We start from the raw sequence: 22,298 nt of genomic DNA on the forward strand, positions 1-22,298 counted from the left end.
TAGAGTAACTGTCCACCCTGAAAAAGACACAGAATGAACGAAAGATCTGTCTGTTTCCAATTGGTTATCAAACAATATACGGCTCTGTTCATTCTACACATAGTGATTGTATGCAGCGGGTGCACCACTCCCCAGGTTACTCTGAGAGGCTGATCAGTGGTAGCACAACAGTCGCTCAGTCAGAAGGTTGAAGGTTCACATCTCACTTCAGAAACTAAAGCACAAAGTGTAGGCTGACTCTCTCTCCCTGGAGTGCTGTGCTGTGCTGTATTTTATGTAACCTTTTAACCAAGACCACCATCTGACTTCCCAGGTGGATATAAATGATTCCACAGCAGGTGAATCCTTCTCATGTCTTGGCTAACATTTATCCGCCAGTCAATACTATTAAAACGGATTAAATGCGGATGTCCTGTGTGTAAATTGGCTGTTGTGTTTGTCTATATTACAACAGTGGTTACAGTTAATAATGTATTTAATTGGTTATGAAGTACATAAGAACATAAGAAATAGGAGCAGGAGTAGGCCATCTAGCCCTGCGAGCCTGCCCCGCCATTCAATAAGATCATGGCTGATCTGAAGTGGATCAGTTCCACTTTCCCGCTTTCTCCCCATAACCCTTAATTCCCCTGTCTATCAGAAATCTATCTACCTGTGACTTAAATATATTTAGCGAGGTAGCCTCCACCACTTCAACGGGCAGAGAATTCCAGATACTCACCACCCTTTGTGTGAAGAAGTTCCCCCTCAACTTTGATCTAAACTGCACCCCCCCCCAACCTCATCTTGAGGCTGTGCCCTCTAGTCCTGCTATCCTTTCTAAGCGGGAAGAATCTCTCTACCTCTACCCTATCTATCCTCTTTATTATCTTATACGTCTCTATAAGATCCCCCCTCATCCTTCTAAACTCCAACGAGTGACTGGGACATTTTGGATTCATGGAAAACAGGACATGAAAATATGAATTTGCACATTCTCCCCATATCTGCGTGGGTTTCCTCCAGATACTCCAGTTTCCTCTCGTACCCCAAAGATGTGTGGGTTAGGTTGATTGGCCATGCTAAATTTCCCCTTAATGTCTGGGGGATTAGCAGGGTAAATATGTGGTGTTATGGGGATCGGGCCTGGGTGGGATTGTTGTTCATACAGCTTGATGGGCCAAATGGCCTCCTTCTGCACTATAGGGATCTTATGATGCAAGGTTTATATAACCCATCATTGCTTCATACAACAGAAAGCAGCCATTGTACATTTTTATTACTTTTGCCCTCCTTATTGACATGCACTTGTATGAGGGTTGTTCTTAATACAAATGGCTAGCCTTCCATGTTTGAATAAATATTCAACAGGCTAATCCATAGTGTGGGCTGGGGAATGCATAAACTGTGCTGCAGAAGGGCAAAGATATAGGCTTAGGGCTCCCATTCTGCATAGAGCAAAGCCTTAATCTCATGCTCAATGTTGTAATAAGTCTTTGGAATGGAAGTCCCTTCACCAGAACTCCTTTATTTCCAAGACCCAACAACACTATACAGAGTGCTCTCAGTGTGCAGTCTACATCTGGAGTGCCAGAGGAACTGACACACCAGGCAGCACGGTAGCACAGTGGTTAGCACTGCTGCTTCACAGCTCCAGGATCCTGGGTTCGATTCCTGGCTTGGGTCACTGTCTGTGTGGAGTTTGCACATTCTCCTTGTGTCTGCATGGGTTTCCTCCCACAGTCCAAAGACGTGCAGGTTAGGTTGATTGGCCATGCTAAGGAATTGCCTCTTAGTCTCCAGGGATGCATAAGTTAGAGGGATTAGTGGGTATAATATGCAGGGATATGGGGGTAGGGCCTGGGTGGGCATTCGGTACAGACTCGATGGGCCGAAGGGCCTCTTTCTGCACTGTAGGGTTCTATGATTCTGTTTAAGCTCAGAACACGGGGCTCCCTGATTGGCCCACCAATTTGGCCTGTAATCAGGGAGCTCGTATTCAAGCCGGCCAACCCCAATTGGCTGATTAAAGTCAGTGTGATTACCGGCGGATCCCGAAAAGCTCTTGGATGACCACACGAGGATGAAAGGGAGAGACCAGGAAGACCAACCAATTTCAGGACAGGTCGAAGTTAGGGGCAGATTTCATCTGATTCTATGATGACGTACACGGTCCAGAAGGGATCTATGGAGGCACGGAATTCTTTAATTGTAAAGAGAACACAAAAAAGCGGTGTTATCGAGCATTAACACGACAATAGCTTGCTTCGCTGTGAAGTTCTGAATTCTTTCTTCCTCACGGGAATAAAACCTTTACTTCATCATCAGTCCAAAGCTCAATCCACTCTCGGAATTGTACAAAGGGCTCAGTTAAGAGAAAGTAGCCTTTCAAACAAAGCATTTATCAACAAACATGCCCACTTGCCCTGCCGCACTCTGATTAAGCAGGAGTTTCCCCCGCAGTTGGGACAACAAACTACATGGCTTAGTGTGCGGAGAGTCAGCCAGCATTCAAATGTATATCTGCACCATTGATGAACGGACAATCCCTGACAATCAGGTAGTGAAGAGGAAGAATGCGGACATGCACCCATCTAACAAAGCCCCACAGATAAAGGCACCGATCGTGAAATCGAGACCCTGCAGCTGACTTCAATGGAAGTAGTGAAGCATCTACATTCCGGTAGACAAAAATACCTTGAAAGCTTTTGAGAATGTTTTTTTTTTCCCAGTTCCCCGAGGGCAGTATCTTTTTAAAAGTCTTGAGTTTGGTACGACAGGGTGGATTAGGAGTCAGAGCTCAGAGGACGAGTATTCCCACCGTGGAGGGTGGAGGATTTGAACTGAATTTTAAACATTTGGAGCTGAAAAGCTGCTCTCAGTAAAAACGATTGTGAGGTTGTGACAGGTTGTGTCAAAACTCCGACTGGGTCTTTCTTCGGGGAAGAAAGCCCTACTATCCTTCCCAGGTCTGACCCACACGTGACCCCAGACCTAAGTAAGTCTCAACTGTCTTTTGAAATCAGCTGGCAAGCTGCGCAGTAATATCAAAATATTACCAATGGTTCATAATTAAAGTCCCACTAACACCCTTTCAGCTTTAAATTGAGGGGTGGTAATTGTAGGACGGACATCAGAGGTAGGTTCTTTACTCAGAGGGTGTGGAATGCCCTGCCTGCAGCAGTTGTGGACTCGCCAACTTTAAGGGCGTTCAAATGGTCAGTGGATAGGCATATGGATAACATTGGAATAGCTTAGGTTAGAGGGTCAGTAGATTGGTTCCACTGGTTGGCGCAACATCGAGGGCCTGTACTGCGCTGTGATGTTCTAACCACTGTATTGGCGATGGGGAAATTCAGTGATGGTGGTGCTGTTCAGAGTTGGAGAGAGTGTTGGGGCTCTCCCTTTTTCAAAATAACCATGACGTAACACCAGTTCCAGTGAATTAAAAAGCTTTTATTGTTTAAATAAAAAGCAAATGAACACAGAGAGCAACAGTAGGTTCACTTGCACATCCCAAGGAACCTACTTAAGCACCAAAGATGTGGCATTTTTGATATATAGTTGCCAGGACTATTTTTTTTTAATAAAAATATCTGAAAACAGTTCTGATTTGGTAAACAACACAATATCCACTGGAATTGTAGTTTCAGTTATATTTCTCACCTGGCTATGTCACCCAGACTGTTGTAAGCTACCCCCAACCGCAACCCCCCCCTCCCCCCCCCCGTGACAGCTGTGCGCAGATGTGTTATCTTAAACGGCCGTTAACATTTCCCTGTGAGAAAAATGCCATTCTGCATTAAAGTGAATTCGCTTTTTTTTTCCCAATCACATCCTTCCAGCTCCACTCACCCTGTGCACCTTTCCAGGGGCCCTCGGTTTATGTACAGCATCCACCCCCCCCCAACCCACCCCGCAACACGACGATAATGAAACCTTGTTCAACTGATAACTAACTGAGACCGGCTAAACTGGGACACCACGGACTGAATGAATGCCTGAAAAACCTGCCAGGTGTCACCCAGTCACGCCCACCAGCACCTTGTACAGATTCTTATGCTCTGTTGTCACAGTGACTGAGGTAGGAGATTTGAAAATGATGGTCCAAAGAAGAAAAAAAATAACGGGAGGTGACTTGGGAAATTACCGGATAAAGACCTGATCGTTTCGGAATGAGTCTTGGCACGTGTCGGCGTAACATGGCAGGCACATAATTCTAACCAAAAATCTTGTCCGTCACAAAACGTGTGAACAGAAAAGGAACTGTCTCTCGGGATGTTGCAGAGGGTAGAGAAAGCTGGGGAGAAACTAATCTGATGGGTAAATCAAGAGGCACCAAGTTAAAAAAAAACACATTTCCTATGGTGCCTCTTTGGTGCCAAAGGTCACCTGCACAATTTGACAAGAGTTATCACCTAGAGCAAGACCATGAGAGGCATTGGTTTACCGCATCTAACGTGAAGACATATAACCCAATTTAAAAGGATGTAATTTCATTGTTGCCTTGTGAAATTTGCTTTTGGGGAAATTCAGAACTTAGACCTACTTAAACCCGAACAAAATTTAAGCCACTTTTTTCAGTAAACTTTCATTTTTGAGCTATTCTTCCTTCGCATCATATATATGTGTGTGTTGGCTTGGATCATTCCCATTTGATGAGGTGAACATGGATAACTAGGACAGTAATAAGGTACATTTGGAAAATTTGCCATGCATTTAGACTCTGCAACCTCATCATACTGGCACTGGGTTTGAGACTGTGATGGTGCCACGATTTTACAATCGTAACTACCTCCCCCCTACCCCCCACCAGAGGGCCTGCTGTACTTGTTGGCGCTACACCAGCTAACAGATGACCATAAGGATCAAGGTGGGTGTTGAGGGCAACTAAGCACAGGGAAAGGCGGGGTAGGTTTGGAGTGAGGTCACGAGAAAACAAAAGTTAAAAAAGAAAATCGAGCTAACAACAGTTTTGGAATTGAGGGAGAGTGAGGAAATGAGTCTCCGGAGTGAATTACTACAGGGTGCGGGGTACATATGGGATTTAAACATGCCAAATTTTAAGAAGTCAATTAAAAAAAAATCCCTGCATAATTTCCCCCCATCGTAAGGCCTACAATGTTTAGTGCTTGAAGCTTCAAGACAGCGTCAATGCTCACTCGTGTGGCCAAGTTAATTGGAATTTTGCAACATGAAGTCCAAAGATGTGCAGGTTAAATGGGATGGCCATACTAAATTGCTTCTTAGTGTCCAAAGATTTGAAGGTTAGATGGATTGGGTATGCTAAATTACCCCTTAATGTCTAAACATGTGAAGAGTAGGTGAATTGACCATTCTAAATTGCCTGTTAGTGTCCAAAAATATGTAGTTTAGGCGGATTGGCTGTACTAAATTACTCAGTGTCCAAAGATGTGAAAGTTAGATGGATTATCTCTGGCAAATGCGTAGGGTTCTGGGGATGGGCCTGGGTAAGATAGTCCTTCTGAGAGTCAGCACAGATTCAATGTGGCGAATGCCTCATTTTGCACTGTAGGGTTTCTATGGTTCTATGGAGGTGGCCCTATCCTGGACTCTCAAACTCAATTACAGTTCTCAGAGTCCTTCATCCAGCAAATGCAGAAGATCCAATGGCAAATCAGGCCACGTATTTTCTGGCAGATTTGCAGAGAGAGGATCTTTCGAGCCTCTGTTAGTTAAAGAGCGTGTGTGGCCAGGGGAAGGGAGCTAAAATAAGAGCTTGGAATCCAGGTCTCTGAACTAGTGAAACACAATGATGGCCCCTATTTTGGGTGAACCTAGAAGGATTAAATATCTTGGCAATTTGACCATCATAAGATGGTGGGTTGCCCATTATATGATTCAGAGAGATTGAAGTCTAAAAAAAAATCAAAAACGGGGTTTACTCCAATTAAACTTGAAAATATTTTTAAAAGTCAGCATCCAGATGCCTCTTTTATTAATTCAGTCATATCCTTACTTCCCATCGCCCAAGTCATTCAGTCACCTCCACATGGACTGCAGTGTTGTTTAACAACTGACATTGCAAGGCTGTCATGTCATTCTTGGTGTCAAAAGGTTAACGCCTGTAAAAGATTTATATATTTTTACATAAAAATACTGTATATCCTTCAGAAATCTTTAGTGGGCTAATACAACACACAGAATATGCTAACAGGATTGTTAGAAGATTGCAATGGGTATGAGGGTGAATGTTTCTCTTGTATGGACTTGGGGGGGGAACCACTGGTGCCAAATGTTCCCATTTCCGCATTAAACAATAACAATGACAAGGTAGCAATCTATTTTGGAGCTTTGTATCGGCTTAATCGATGTACAGAAATAAGCTGAAAAATACAAAGTCATTGTACAGCATTCAACAAGGACCAAGTGTGGAAACGTTATCTCAAGTATCACACACTCTTATCTTATTGTAGCACTAGATAGGATTAAACCAGGCCGATCATCAGATCCTGAATCGCATGACTGGCTGCTTCACTCCGTTTATTTGACCACATTGGCACCAGGAAATCAAAATTAATAAAATATGGCAAACACAAAATGCATAAAAACGTTTCACGGACACATTCTAAATACCCACGTAACAATACATGGCTCCTTCCGGGGGATGTAACAATGGGAAAGCACGATAGCCAGCAGTTGTGTATTATGTTGCTGTCTTCACTCTGGAACCAGCCAGTACAACGTGCAGACCTCTGATTGCCAAGGAAAAGAAAAAGGCTTCTCTCCATCTTTGGAGCACGCCTTTAACCTAGGGTGCGTATCGTTTTATTTTTAACCTCTTCCGCCCTCACTCCCCCCCCACCACCTTCTCCAATCCCGTTCACCCCCACTAACTTAACTAGAGAGAGGAAAGGAACCTGTGCCCAGGACAGTTTGCAGAATGAAAAGTGGATTAGCCACTACGACGTACGTTGAAGAAACCGTGAAAGGGGAACTTAGATTCCAGGTTATTCTAGTAGTCCACAGTGCCAGTGTCTATTTGAAAATGATTGTATCGACCAGTGGCAGTTTCCTAATAGCCTCCTAAACCAGAATGAAAATTCAGTACTGCAACTTTCTAACATGGAGCCATGAGCATCTACCGAACAAAGAACGATGTGATGAAAAATGAAGCCATTATAAATTATTCCATTCAACAAAGTAAGGGTAAGATTGTTACTTTTTTTTATGGCTTTATAGATACACACAAAAAAAAAATCGAAGGCATGTCTCAAACCTGTTCAATTTAATACTAACATACTGAGGGATAGCTAGCTGAAATACTGATTCACTAACTGAGGAATCAGGTTTCTTTAATACTGCAATTGACGGAAGAAAATGTCTTTGGTTAAAAAAAACACAGGAAATGATCAAATATTACAATCACGTTCAAGGATGTGGTACATATCATTAAAATGCATAGTTAAATGTTAAGAGCACTAACATACGCTTTGTGTGTGTGTGTGAGATTGCCCTGGCTATGCTTGGAGACAGATGTCAGTAGTTCTAATAAAGGATTAACTACGCAAGGGTGTTCTGGTTTGTTTTCTTTTTTTTAAAAAGTATTTGTATTGGATATATATATATATATAGATATGTCCAGCAAATATTTTTTTTCCCACAAAAGGTTCACAAGCTTAATTAATAAATCAATTCTGAATAATGCTTGGAAGTTTCGGAACTGCAAATAGTGTTTTAGGTTTCAAAATAAAACTCTCAATCCTTCATCAAACAGTAAGTATACTCGCGCCTGAACTTAAAGACCAGGACAGGAGCGAAGCTATGTCTTTGGTTCTAAGGCTCAATGTCTTTGAATCTCACCGGCTGTTCCATTTTCTGTGGCTTGTGTACTGCACACCAGCTCTCTTAGTATTTCAATGAAGCCACGTGTATGACTGCGTTACCAGCAGCTCAGGGGTAGAACTACCCTCCAGAAGGTTGGATCACCCCACATAATAAGTCTCCCTTGAGCTTTACCCTGTTTGATAAGCAGCAACGCTCAAATCCTTAAAGCAAATGATGAGGAGAGCGTGTCGGGAGTTCGAGGTAATCTCACCTTCAGGTTAGATTTACACCAATCTGCCAACACAGCAGTGGAAGAATAAAATATTCATTTTCATGAATATTTGCATCCTTGGGAAATCCATTCACCGCACGATGAGATAAAGAACAATCCGCACATTGATGGAGATTCTGCTCGCAAGCTTAAAGTGGCATTGCCTTCATGGAACCATCAATGACTTCATATCAAATCTTTCACAATGTCTAAATCATACCTTCGTGAGTTTTGACGTGGCAAATTGCGCATTTGTAAACAGCAGTTAAATATTCCTGAAGACCGTTGTTCCTTCATTGATTTAAACTTTGGCATTTCCTGAACTCAAGATAAATTCATCTGGAACAGAAGCTTTCCTTTCGAGGCACACAGGAGAACGAGGCAGGAAGGACTGAGTTTTGTGCAAGTAAAGATCATTCTCGAGATGTGGGCGCTGTAGGCGAGGCTGGCATTTATTGCCCATCCGTAGTTCCCCTGAGGGCACTAAGAGAGAACCACGTAGCAGGGGGGCTGGAGTCATGCAGTGGACTGTTTGCGTTTTTGTCAACCCAAATGTAACAACTTCAATTCCCCAATTTTTTTCTGTTGAGATTTGAACTCCCAATCCCTGGCTTGGTCGTCTAGTGACATAACCACTACACCACTAAAAATGTGAGCGTTCAGATCAATCCTGACTGCGCTTTCTTTTCCTTTTCCTTATGATATTAATGTCTTCTGTCCAACTAACCCAAGGATCTCAAACCTCAACTAATGCATCTTACTCAATGGCCGTCCTTGTGAGTATGAAGTCCAATAACCTTTCTGACATTTGAAGACGTGGTGTTTTACACCAACACACAGGGCGTATGTTCCAGATTCAGGTTTAAGCATAACTCTGGACTTCATTGTGTGTTAAACAATGGGTAAGAACTCAGTGTACGTGCACAGAAAATGGCTGCCAGTCTGAGAGAAGAAAAATTGTTAGAAACCCCTGTCATTTTCCTGTACGGTACCCAACCCAGATATTTTATTCAATTACAGAGCTCCTATAGTGGCCAGCCCACCGAAACTTCAGTAATAAACCTTTCGGTATAGAGCTTGTGAACCTTTTTTTGTTGTTGTAAAGACAAAGTGATGATTGAGTGGGGCCTGGTTCATTTCAAGGAGATAGCAACCAGGCCAGAGTGCCTTGAAACACAGTACTAGAATCCAGAGGCAAAGGTAGAAGACTGATTCCTAGCTGTTCTTGTTCACTAACATTCCAAACTTCAGTGCTAGAGAAATCTAAATCCATAGGATCATCCGCCTCAAAGGATAATGCTAGTGTTCTTATATGGCTGTTGTAGGTACAAAATAAACCAATCCAAGTTGAGGAAACCCTTCATTCACGGACTACAATTGGATGACATTGTGATGATTTGCTTTTTTTTTGGTTAACGAGGACTGCATTAAGGAACACAAAACAATCCAATTTAATAGCAGCAAAGCACCTTCTCCAGAAGTCTCTACTTTGCCTGCGGTGAGTCAGAATGTCTATGATGAACACTCCCGAGCGTTTACCCCTCCCTCAGCGTGAACCCGCAGGTCGACTGGCTGGACATGGTGTTGGTTGGGTCTCTTATTTACAAGGATCACTTTCCTGATGCAGCCAGTAATTCCTGATGTAAATTTCCCCCCTGTAAAGGGCGTAATGTCTGGAGCACCACCTGGCAACAGAAAGGGGAAAAAAAAATTAAATCAGGGCAGGAAAACAAAGAACAACACAGCACGGGAAACAGGCCCTTCTGCCCAACGAGCCCGTGCCGCCATTTTAACAATGTCCTTTTCCTCTTCCACCCTTGATCCGTGTCTGTGCTTATGGTACCCACATTGGAAACCAGACTGAGGGGAGAATAATTTAGGGACAATTTGTTACACCAATCAGCCTAACAGCACATCTTTGGGGTGTGGGAGGAAACCGGAGCACCCGGAGGAAACTCACGCAAGCACGGGGAGAATGCGCAAACTCCCACAGACACCGACCCAAATCCATGTATCTGCACAGCAAACAGTGATAGTCACTGAGCTGTCATGTTGCCCAGCATCTGGTCCAGTTTAAGCGTACACCAACAACGTGAAGCACTAGGCTACTCTCGAAACATCCAAGAGCAGCCCTCGCACGACCCACCGCGTGTATGCCCCTCGCTGGACAACAAGGTGGACCTGTGGAGAAACGGAGAAGAGTTTTGCTGCACCGATTCTAGGCATGGGATCGGAGCATGCCACAAGCGGTGGTCCATTAATTAAAATCAAACCAATAAAATGATTCAGAAATTCAAGGTAGTCAACAATATTGTAGCTTCTCTTATTAATAACTGTCACATAGCTCACCTTTGACATAGTAAAGCACCCAAAAGACCCTTCACAGAGGTGTTCTCAGACAAACTTTGACATGGGGCTACACAAGGAGATACACAGACAAAATGACCCAAAGCTAAGCTCTGAGGAATGTCAAGAGAAGTCAAGAGGAGGGAGGAGTAGGAAAGGAGCTCAACAGTCCAGTGGCTGAAGGTATGGACAACAATGGCGGAGAAATTCAAATTGGGGATATGTAAGAAGTCAGAATTGGAGGCAGAAGTTCGAATGAGGCTAGAGGTGTCAGCTGGAGCTCAGAGCTGCTACTAGTGACTGGGATTTAGAAGATAGTGGGTTCAAGCCCCGTACTGTAAACTTAATCCCATGTTCTCTGTGCATCTTCAGTGCAATACGGACGGGGCCTTGCACTAATGGAGGCGCAGCCTCTCAGAGGAGGCCAAGGTCCCGTCTGCCCTCCCACCGTGGGCAGCACGGTGGCACAGTGGTTAGCACTGCTGCCTCACAGCGTCAGGGACCTGGGTACAATCCTCAACTTGGATCACTGACTGCGTGGAGTCTGCGTGTTCTCTGGTTTCCAAAGGACGTGCTGCATTGCAAATTCTCCCTCAGAGTACCCGAACAGGTGCCAGAGTGCGGCAACTGGCAGATTTTCACAGTAACTTCATTGCGGTGTTAATGTAAGCCCACTTGCGACACTAATAAATAAACTTAAACATGGGCATAAGCAATTTGTTGGCGCCATTTAAAGAACAGGGGTTTCTCCCTGACGTCCTGGTCAATTAACGTCTCCGCCAACGTGTCATTAGTGGCATGGCTGTTTCTGGGATCTTGCTGTGTACAACATGGCTCCACTGCTTTTCGTCTTACTGCAACAGCAACAACATTTCCGAGGTAATTAATTGCCTGTTAAGAACTTTGAGACGTGCTGAGTTTTGGCAAAGAGAAGCTTTCCTTTCTCTCTGTTTATATGACACCTCCTGCTGGGATTGGGAAAGCGAAGTGATCCGGTCACAATTCCACGTTTTATTTGGCACAAAATAAGTTGAACTGATGAAAACAACCTCAAGAAAATGCAGACTCACCCAAGTAGACGCTTCCCCTCGTGTTGACCATCACCTTATCTCCTTTAGATTCACCCCTCACAATCTCTTCACCATCCACTTGGATATATCCCGATTTTCCTTCTCTGTGGAGAGAAACGTTACTTAGATTCCGAACAGACGCCTATTTCCCATATAGAACATAATAAGAACAGAAGAACTAGGAGCAGGAGTTGGCCATCTGGCCCCTCGAGTCTGCTCTCTGCCGTTCAATAAGATCATAGCCGATCTTGGACTCAGCTCCACTTATCCGCCCGCTCACTGTAACCCGAAATTACTTTACTGTTCAAAAATGAATCTATCCTTGCCTTAAAAACATTCAATGCGGGAGCCTTAACTGCTTCACTGGCCAGGGAATTCCACAGATTCACAACCCTTTGGGTGAAGAAGTTCCTCCTCAACTCAGTCCTAAATCTGCTTCCCCTTATTTTGAGGCCATGCCCCCTCGTTCTAGTTTCACCCGCCAGTGGAAACAACTTCCCTGCTTCTATCTTATCTATTCCCTTCATAATTTTATATATTTCTATAAGATCTCCCCTTATTCTTCTGAATTCCAATGAGTATAGCCCCAGTCTACTCAGTCTCTCCTCATAAGCCAACCCTCTCAACTCCGGAATCAGCCTAGTGAATCTCCTCTGCACCCCCTCCAGTGCCAGTATATCCTTTCTCAAGTAAGGAGACCAAAACTGTACTCGGTACTCCAGGCGTGGCCTCACCAGCACCTTATACAGCTGTAACATAATCTCCCTGTTTTTAAACAGCATCCCTCTAGCAATGAAGGACAAAATTCCATTTGCCGTCTTCATTACCTGCTGCACTTGCAAACCAACTCCTTGTGATTCTTGCACAAGGACACCCAGGTCCCTCTGCACAGCAGCACACTACAATTTTTTTACCATTTAAATAGTAGTCCATTTTGCTGTTATTTCGACCAAAATGGATGATCTCACATTTACCAACAATGTACTCCATCTTTCAGACCCTCGCCCACTCATTTAGACTATCTATATTCCTTTGCAGACTTTCAGCATCCTCTGCACACTTTGCTTTGCCACCCATCTTAGTGTCATCTGTGAATTTTGACATACTTGGTCCCCACATCCAAATCATCTATGTAAATCGTAAACAATTGCGGTCCCAATACTGATCCTTGAGACACACCACTAGTCACTGATTGCCGACTAGAAAAGCACCCATTTACCCCCACTCTTTGTTTCCTGTTAGTTAAATATAACTCGACCGAGCTCTATGAATTATGAGAAGTATTTAAACTCACTCTGAAATCATTTCAATTTGCTGTAAGGTTCAAAGATCTCAGATTCAAAGGGAAAACAATAAGAGAGTTCTGAATGAAGATCATTGCTGAATTTTTTTCAGAATGTAGAATGTTGTGTGTTCCTTCACTCACTGATATCAAAGACTTTTAATAAAGGTAGTTTATTGCTCATCTCAACAGGTACATACAGTACTTGTATTCTGTCCAACATCCCGGGGTAACACCAATCCTCCTGTCACATAACCTCTTATCATAGAATCCCTACAGTGCAGAAGGAGGCCATTTGGCCCACTGCTCCAACAACTATCCAACCCAGGCCCTACCCCTGTAACCCCATGTATTTACCCTGCTCATCCCCCTGATACTAAGGGGCAATTTAGCATGGCCAATCAACCTAACCCACACATTTTTGGATTGTGGGAGGAAACCGGGGCACCTGGTGGAAACCCACGCAGATACAGGGAGAACGTGCAAACTCCACACAGACGGTCACCCGGAGGCCGGAATTCAATCCGGGTCCTTGGCGCTGTGAGATAGCAGTGCTAACCACGGTGTTGCCCTTGTGTAGCCACATCATCACGTTCTCATGTGCCCCCTTGGTCTACATCTTCCCTGTTTGGTTGGGACACCCGGTGGCATGAGATGTAACAGTGGGCACCAGGCTTTAAGTCGAGCATTCCCAGTGATTATGTTGAGAGTGGTGAAGATCTCACTCTTTCCTGTAAGGTGCCAATACTGTTGCAATAGCGAGTTGTTGGAGGCTCTGTAGCTTCACTGTTTTGGGTAAATTTCAATTAATTCTTACTGATGCTCTGACCTCTAGTGGATCAAACTGCTACTGATGACAGAGGAAAGCTGCTGTGGTTTGGATCTGTAGCATTGAGCAAATTCCATTTGCTGCACTTTTTACCATGTGCAAAACAAGCTTTTGTGTCTGGTGGGTGCTGGCCACTGCAGTTGGAGCAGGGCACCCCCTTGTACTGGATATCGCTCAGTTTCCTGCCTAACATCTCTGCTTCATTTTTCAGATTGTTGGTTTAATCTACAGATATCGATGGCTGACGGTAATAGATAGTGTTGATTTTAAAAATTCACTCATAGGATGTGATTATAGCTGAGAGGCTAGCACTTACTGTACATCCCTAATTGCCTCGAGAAGATATCTCTGAAGCATTAGTACGTATCTCTGGGTGAATACTCCAACCACATGTTATCATACATATTATCACTAGAAGTGGTTTCTATTTCCTTACCGCACAGCGGTTATTCTGTGCCATTCCCCATCATTAATTGGATCTTCTGATAGGATATTGGCTTCACCGCTTCCCAGCTGGTAACTGCATGGACAAAAACAAAACATGCAAAGAATTGTATCAAAAAATAAGTTAGAGAAGAATCTGTGTCACAATTCTGAGATATATCATTAATACTGAATATGGACGGAAAGAGGGGAAGGATATTTGGTCCTCGAGCCATGCAATTAGACCATAACTGATTTGCACCTCAAGCTGGCTACGTCTTGTAGCTCCTGAGACCCTTACTTAACAAAACTCTATCAATCCTAGTCTCGAAAACTTCAGTTAGTCCAACATCGTCAGCCCTTGTGGAGAGAATTCCAGATTTCCACTTTTCTCCCGAGTTCTCTGTCCAAAGTCAGATCTGATCCATGACTTCCAGCAAGACACATCTCCCAGGTACATCCCAGCCAGAAAGGGGATTGAGCCGCAGGCTGTTGGCACTCACCTGATCCACACCCAATCATCCAGCCAACTGAGCCAAGCGACTCCACAAAGGGTTCAGAGTTGCTATGGGAACATACACGTGCGTGTTCTGGTCTAGGTCTATAAATAATGATGGTAGAGGCTCTTTCATGGTTAACCGGGAATCTCTCTGCCTGCCTCTGGTGTGTTGGAAGGATTTTCAGGTTGATATTTCACCTGTCCGCCCATGTTATAAACGCACCTTCCTTAACCATCTAATCCTAGCGACAGACTTGAAGCCAGAGCTTCTGGCTAACAGGCAGTGACACTGCCCACTGCACCCCAGGCTTCCTAGATTCCCACTACCCACAGTGATTTCAATCCAAAACGTACTGGATATAATGTTAAGATTACAGCCCCTTGTTCTGGATTCCTCCACTAGAGAGAACAATCTTCCTGAATCCACCCTGTAGAATCCCTTTAAGACTTTGGTTAGATCTCCTGTGAGCTCCTAAACGCAAGGGGAGCTTGACTTCACGAAAGGGGCATTGTCATTGACTGGGTGTTTTGGATGATATTGTACCACTCTGAGTGCACGGCGATCGAGCCATGACACCATTTTCATCAATTATGTTTGTTTCCATAAGTAATTTGGAGTACAGCTTAATTGAAAATGAGAGCAGAAAAACAAGCCATTGTATGATAGCAGAAACAGTTTTAACGCTAAAGCATTTTACCCTTGTTCATCCTTCTCATGGGCAAGATTAACCCATTATTTTAAGAGACATGAAATTAAAGGATAATTACAGGTATTGAAGTCCATTCATCCTTCCCAACCTCTCCTTGCTCATTCATCCCCAAATATTTGACAGATCTCCCATTGCAAACTCTGTTGCAGGTTTGAAAATGACTTTGGATCTGTCACCTGCAGTGCCCCATCCAGGAATCTATCGTACATGCAGATCGCTCAGTGTGAAGAATATTGCCCGAGTTGTGTGAGGTGAAGGCTCCGTATCAGGAACAATCATGGGAACAGAATCCAATCTTACACTCTAGTTATTACTGAGGGGGTGTTGCACTATCTTCTGGATGAGGTGTTAGACTGTGACCCCATCTGTCCTCTCAGGTGGACACTAAACATGTCATAGTGGTTGAAGAAAATCAGGGTTATTCTCCTTGATGGCGTGGGCAATAATTATCCCTCAAACAACATTGGTAAGCACATTATCTGGTCACGATCGCATTGTTCACGGCTGTTTGCTGTGTACAAACTGGCTGCTGTGTCCTACGTTACAACAACAACCACACTTTTTTGTATTGTACAAGTAGGTTACTTAGGAAGGTTCAGTCGCTAGGTATATATGGAGAGGTAGTAAGTTGGATTAGACACTGGCTCAATGGAAGAAGCCAGCGAGTGGTAGTGGAGGATTGCTTCTCTGAGTGGAGGCCTGTGACTAGTGGTGTGCCGCAGGGATCGGTGTTGGGTCCATTGTTGTTTGTCGTCTATATCGATGATCTGGATGATAATTTGGTAAATTGGATCAGCAAATTTGCTGATGATACAAAGATTGGAGGTGTAGTGGACAGTGGGGAAGGTTTTCAAAGCTTGCAGAGGGATTTGGACCAACTAGAAAAATGGGCTGAAAAATGGCAGATGGAGTTTAATGCAGTCAAGTGTGAGGTATTGCACTTTGGAAGGACAAACCAAGGTAGAACGTACAGGGTAAATGGTAGGACACTGAAGAGTGCAGTAGAACAGAGGGATCTGGGAATACAGATACATAATTCCCTAAAAGTGGTGTCACAGGTAGATAGGGTCGTAAAGAGTGCTTTTGGTACACTGGCCTTTATAAATGGAAGTATTAAGTTTGAGAGTTGGAATGTTATGGTGAGATTGTATAAGACATTGGTGAGGCTGAATTTAGAGTATTGTGTACAGTTTTGGTCACCTAATTACAGGTAGGATATTAATAAAGTTGAAAAGAGTGCAGAGAGAGCCTACAAGGATGTTGCCAGGACTTGAGAAGCTGAGTTACAGAGAAAGGTTGAATAGGTTAGGACTTTATTCCCTGGAGCGTAGAAGAATGAGGGCAGATTTGATAGAGGTGTATAAGATTTTGAAGGGTATAGATAGAGTGAATGCAAGCAGGCTTTTTCCACTGAGGCTAGGGGAGAAAAATAAAACAGAGGAGATGGGTTAAGGGTGAAGGGGGAAAAGTTTAAAGGGAATATTGGGGGGAGGGCTTCTTCACTCAGAGTGGTGGGAGTGTGGAATGAGCTGGAAGATGAAGTGGTAAATGCGGGGTCACTTTTAACATTTAAGAAAAACTTGGACAGGGGACGAGAGGTGTGTGGAGGGATATGTTCCAGGTGCAGGTCAGTGGGACTAGGCAAAAAATGGTTCAGCACAGACAAGAAGGGCCAAAAGGCCTGTTTCTGTGCTGTAATGTTCTATGGTTCTAGAGTAATGTACTTCGGGATGTACGGAGATGATGTCAGTGGCTATGTGAATGCAAGTTCTTTGCTTCTTTCTAAATTGATCCAAATTATCTGTCGTATCATGAGCATGTTGGTCCTTTTCTTTGAAGTGAAAAGAGTCAATGGGACAGAGTGTCCCCCTGAAGCCTCAGAGAGTGACTGAGTGGGACCAGTCTGTGATGATTTTAGTCATCCCAGGGAGACAGTGGATGGTCTTATTATTATTGACTCAGTACCTCAGGTGAGAAAGGATACGCTCCTATCCAGTGGACCCTACTGGAAATCTCTAGGGTTGGCCTTAAACCTTCTGGGTGGCCGACGGGTGGAATATTCCAGCAACTTGTCTGTTGTGGCAGTGAAGACATTGGAACCTTTTTGATGCCAAGGCCTCGTTTAACTAAACATGTGATTACTCACTTCAAAGAGCCATTCTGGTGCAACTTGCCACGTTCCATTTCAGTCTGGCCATCAAGGTACATCGGGGACAGAACTGGGATGCGTAGGGAGGGGAGGGTAGTTGGGGAGTCTAGGGAGCATACTTACACTTCACAGCCCCACAAGGACCAATGAAAATTGTCCTCAGATCTACATCAGCGAAAACGTTATGACGTGGAGATGCCGGCGTTGGACTGGGGTAAACACAGTAAGAAGTCTCACAACACCAGGTTAAAGTCCAACAAGTCTATTTGATAGTAAACCCACAAGTTTTCGGAAACACTGTTCCTTCGTCAAGTGCGTGGAAACTTTCCACACACCTGACAAAGGAACGCTGTTTCCGAAAGCTTGTGGGTTTGCTATCAAATAAATTTGGACTTTAACCTGGTGTTATGAGGCTTCTTACAGTGAAAATGTTCATTGAGCTCCACTATTTCTATCCTGCAATGGTGACTGGAATCTGATGCATGTCATTCGAACCTGATTTGTATATGAAAGGGCCACTCACCTGAGTCAGGATAGTTTGCTTGGTAAGAAGAGTTTTGGGGGAGTAGTTTTGGCTTTAAGTGGGGGGATAAGACTACTGACCACATTTTGAGGCCATTACTGCTGAATTTAGCAAGTTAAAAATCACACAATGACACAAAATATGAGGTAAAGGACAGAAGGTTAGCAGTATAACGTCACTGCAGTGTTATTGCAAGCCTACTTGTGACACAAATAAATGAACTTAAACTACAATGGGATGGGCATAGTGGAAGTATGGAGCTAAAAATGTCCTCAGTAAAGCAGCCAGCATAATTACGGACCCCATGCACCCCGGACATTCTCTCTTCCACCTTCTTCCATTAGAAAAATGATACAAAAGTCTGAGGTCACACTGCAACATGGAAAGTGGAAACAAAAAGCAAATCCTAAGTTACACAATATGTATTGCACTATGGTCCTAAGTGTTAGATAAATGGAAGAACTTTTTTGGGTCCTGGGTGAATGAATGAGATTTTCTTTGTTGAACCATATCACACCTCGCTTGCCCTTACCTGAACAGCACGTGACCATTTTGCAATCCAAGAGCGACAAAGTCCTTTCCTCGTCCGTTTTCTCCCTGTTTCTGCAAACACAAGAAAATCTGCTGCTGACAAAAATAAAACTAAAGGAAGCAAGCTGGAACATTCACCTGTGTATGCAAGAGAAAAACAGCTGAGTGTGCAAGAGAAAAAAAAGCATCACATCTCATTGGAACTCTCAAATCTGTTATCCTCCTCACTTATAACAACAGACGTTCCTCTCTTGGTGAGATATTCGACTGCAAAAACCTCAACTGAATATCGGCATGTATGTAGAAAATAAAAATACCAGAAATTGTGAACAGTGACAAGGACTCATATAATATCAAACAACAAAAATTAAAATGGTTCGAAAAAAACTCCTGCATAGATTATAATTTGGGCGTTATCTGATTTTGTACAAACGTACATTAAAATCTCTTCCGTTGTAATATTTTTGTCATGCTTCTCTCTCTTTTCCTACTGCAACATCTGACATTGGCATTTATGCAAACTTGTGTCATTCAGTAATTACAGACCAGCAGTGGCACCAAAACGCCTCAGTTCTCTACCTCCCAGCTTCGCAGCCTGCACTGCAGACAAACTCCCGTACTCCAACAACTCTTGGCTACTTGACTACAAATAATAATGCAATATCAAAGTATTATGTATAAATAAGGACAGGGTGCGTGACTGTAGAATGGGCTGCATTTCATAGATACACCTGGTCCAAGGATCCCACTTCATCGGATTGAGACTCTGTGTGCACGATGTCATGGGAGATTGACTGATACGTCTTGTTCTGTTGGGGGGGGCGGTGTTGGGGGAATATTGGGGTGCAGGTGGGGAGGGGGTGTGGGTGACCACAGCTTGTTTTGGTGACATGTTACACTTCAATGTGCGTAAATATTTACGCTGGGTTGCTGCTATTCCCTGAATGGTCAAATCGTCGTGCCCGTTCTGCTGCTTTTAGTTGATCTGGATTTTCCAGAAGGAAAAGAAGCAGGTCAGATAATGAAAGGGATGGATAGGCTGGAGGTAGAGAGATTCTTCCCGCTTAGAAAGGATAGCAGGACTAGGGGGCACAGCCTCAAGTTGCGGGGGGGGGGGGGCAGTTTAGATCAGAGTTGAGGAGGAACTTCTTCACTCAAAGGGTGGTGAATCTCTGGAATTCTCTGCCCGTTGAAGTGGTGGAGGCTACCTCGCTGAATATATTTAAGTCACAGGTAGATAGGTTTCTGATAGGCAAGGGAATTAAGGGTTATGGGGAGAGGGCAGGTAAGTGGAACTGATCCACTTCAGATCAGCCATGATCTTATTGAATGGCGGGGCAGGCTCGAAGGGCTAGATGGCCTACTCCTGCTCCTATTTCTTAGGTTCTTAGTCCAGTATTCCTAGTTCCCATTTTCCTTCTGGGTCTTTGTTATAACCTTTGTTATATTTAATAATCCATGAGCTAAAAAGGAACAATGCAGGTGATGTCTGGGAGCTGATAGAATCATGGGATGTTACGGATGGGACAGAGGCCATTAAATTCATCAGGTCTGCGCTGTCCCTACACGATCCTTGTAATCGAATGTCACTCCACTGTTTGTTCCCCTGAGCTTGAATCCAATCACTGTTTCAAATCCTGTCCTGTCATTAATGCTTCCCGTAAAACAGTCATTGTGAATCACTGTAGCATTTTGTCTTGCACATTCATCAACGTGAAGGAATATTCATCTTCATCTAACCTTCCTGAGACACCAGCGGTGATACCACGCTCCTGAGCGTTTCAGTGCCTGCCCTAGGAATTGCCACATTCTAATTTTTCTCTCTGTTACCCGGTCTTATTTCCGGGTGGGAAAGCCAGCAGCAAGAAGCCAAGAGGGGGCCATTTCCATAGAACCCCATCAATTATCATAGAACCCTACAGTGCACAAAGAGGCCCTTCGGCCCATCGAGTCTGCACCGAACACAATCCCACCCAGGCCCTACCCCCATATCCCTACATATTATACCCACTAATCCCTCTAACCTACGCATCTCAGGACACTAAAGGGCCATTTTAGCATGGCCAATCAACCTAACCCGCACATCTTTGGACTGTGGGAGGAAACCAGAGTAGAACATAGAACATAGAACATAGAACACTACAGCGCAGAACAGGCCCTTCGGCCCACGATGTTGCGCCGACCAGTTACAAAAACAATGACCCACTAGCCTATACCAATCCCTTTTCATCCATAAACCTATCCAGAGATCTCTTAAACGCCCCCAAACTAGACGCATTTACAACTGCAGCAGGCAGGGCATTCCAATCCCTCACCACCCGCTGGGTAAAGAACCTACCCCTGACATCCGTCCTGTAGCTACCCCCCCTTAATTTAAAGCCATGCCCCCTCGTGCTAGCTTTCTCCATCCGAGGAAAAAGGCTATCACTATCCACCCTATCTAAACCTCTAATCATCTTATATGTTTCAATAAGATCCCCTCTTAGCCGCCTTCTTTCCAACGAAAACAACCCTAGATCCCTCAGTCTCTCCTCATAGGACCTCCCCACCATACCAGGCAACATCCTAGTAAACCTCCTCTGCACCCTCTCCAACGCCTCCACATCCTTCTTGTAATGCGGGGACCAGAACTGCACACAGTACTCCAAGTGCGGCCGCACTAGAGTAGTGTACAGTTGCAACATTACACTGCGACTCCTAAATTCAATCCCCCTACCAATAAACGCCAAGACACCGTACGCCTTCTTGACAACCTTATCTACTTGATTCCCAACTTTCAGGGATCTATGTACACACACACCTAGAGTACCCGGAGGAAACCCACGCAGACACGAGGAGAACGTGCAAACTCCACACAGACAGTGACTCGAGCTGGGAATCGAACCCAGGACCCTAGAGCTGTGAAGCAGCAGTGCTAACCACCCTGCTAGCATGCCGCCCAGGCCCAGCTGCAGATAGGGAGATGGGGTAGAGGCAACAGTCAACAAGACAAAGGCTGACACCATGACCGAGAGGCTGTTTGGAAGTTCCCACCCCGCCTGGCCCACAAGGAGTGCTGGTAAAGGGCATTCACGTTGTGAAGTTAGTATTCTCACCCTCAGGAACCTGAGCGGCTGCCATGAGACTGAAATCAGACTCCAAATTTCAGCGTGGGAAGCTGACACCTTGTTATGCAAAGATCATCTCCATTCTGAAGTTACACAGACCAGATAGAGGCAATTTTCCCTCTTCCTTGTACAATACTTCAAAGATCTTCAACGAAACACAGATTTTTATGCTAATTTGTCAGGACACTTACCACCCCCTGCCAGAGCAGGATTCCATCAAGCGATGTTGTTTGAACCTCCATTTCAATGGTTTCAGGAGCAGTTGGAGAACTGCGAAAATTCAACAGCAGAGTTTTTGAATACAGGAATACAAATGGTCTCGATAGTCACAGTACTGGCCCAACGCACCCAAAAGTGAAGAAAAACCTCCGTTTTAATAAGGTGGATGATGTCGGTGGCCATGCGTGAAAGAGGAGTGGGCACTCTTGTTGGAAGGTGGGGCTGGAATGTGCCTTGAGGCCTAGACAATAGGCCTCAACCAGTCCCCGGCCTTCTCCATTGTTTCCGCCAGGCTGCACTGAACCTCAGTCCCACGGGGAGCCTCATCAGAGGGATGTGCTTGGGTGGATGTATTTATGCCCCCTCCCTGTCTGGTGGAACAGGTGTCATAGGTATGGCACTCAAAGGAGACAGGCTGCATACTGCCAAGGATGGAGGTGGCTGCCCATCAAGAGATACTTGAACTGGGTTGAACTGGGCTTGGAAGAAAAGACAGCACTCTGAGTAAAGGGACTACCTGGAGCATCTGAAGATACTTTCCTGCAGATAAGAGTCTGTCCACCACCCTCCAG

The 22,298-nt window shown here is 44.4% G+C and overlaps 1 protein-coding gene across 7 annotated transcripts in view; it reads right to left on the reverse strand.

Moving 5' to 3' along the window:
* Window positions 1-5,903: 5,903 nt before the first annotated feature.
* The window catches only part of hspg2 (heparan sulfate proteoglycan 2), a 536,580-nt gene continuing 520,185 nt past the window's right edge, over window positions 5,904-22,298 (reverse strand). For 6 of the 7 annotated variants that reach the window (XM_080181505.1, XM_080181501.1, XM_080181504.1 and 3 more), the window contains 5 exons: window positions 21,699-21,777; window positions 18,402-18,472; window positions 14,002-14,085; window positions 11,455-11,558; window positions 6,805-9,723 (listed from right to left, as the gene is read on the reverse strand). In XM_080181505.1, coding sequence (XP_080037631.1) covers window positions 9,551-9,723; window positions 11,455-11,558; window positions 14,002-14,085; window positions 18,402-18,472; window positions 21,699-21,777 — 511 coding nt within the window. In that variant the 3' untranslated portion in view covers window positions 6,805-9,550. Of the gene's footprint in view, window positions 6,066-6,804; window positions 9,724-11,454; window positions 11,559-14,001; window positions 14,086-18,401; window positions 18,473-21,698; window positions 21,778-22,298 lie in introns of those variants that run through there. The other variant, XM_080181499.1, reaches the window with a different exon arrangement.

Source organism: Carcharhinus amblyrhynchos, unplaced genomic scaffold (genome assembly GCF_965287045.1).
Source record: "Carcharhinus amblyrhynchos unplaced genomic scaffold, sCarAmb.v2.hapA scaffold_41, whole genome shotgun sequence".
In the NCBI taxonomy this organism is placed as follows: domain Eukaryota; kingdom Metazoa; phylum Chordata; class Chondrichthyes; order Carcharhiniformes; family Carcharhinidae; genus Carcharhinus; species Carcharhinus amblyrhynchos.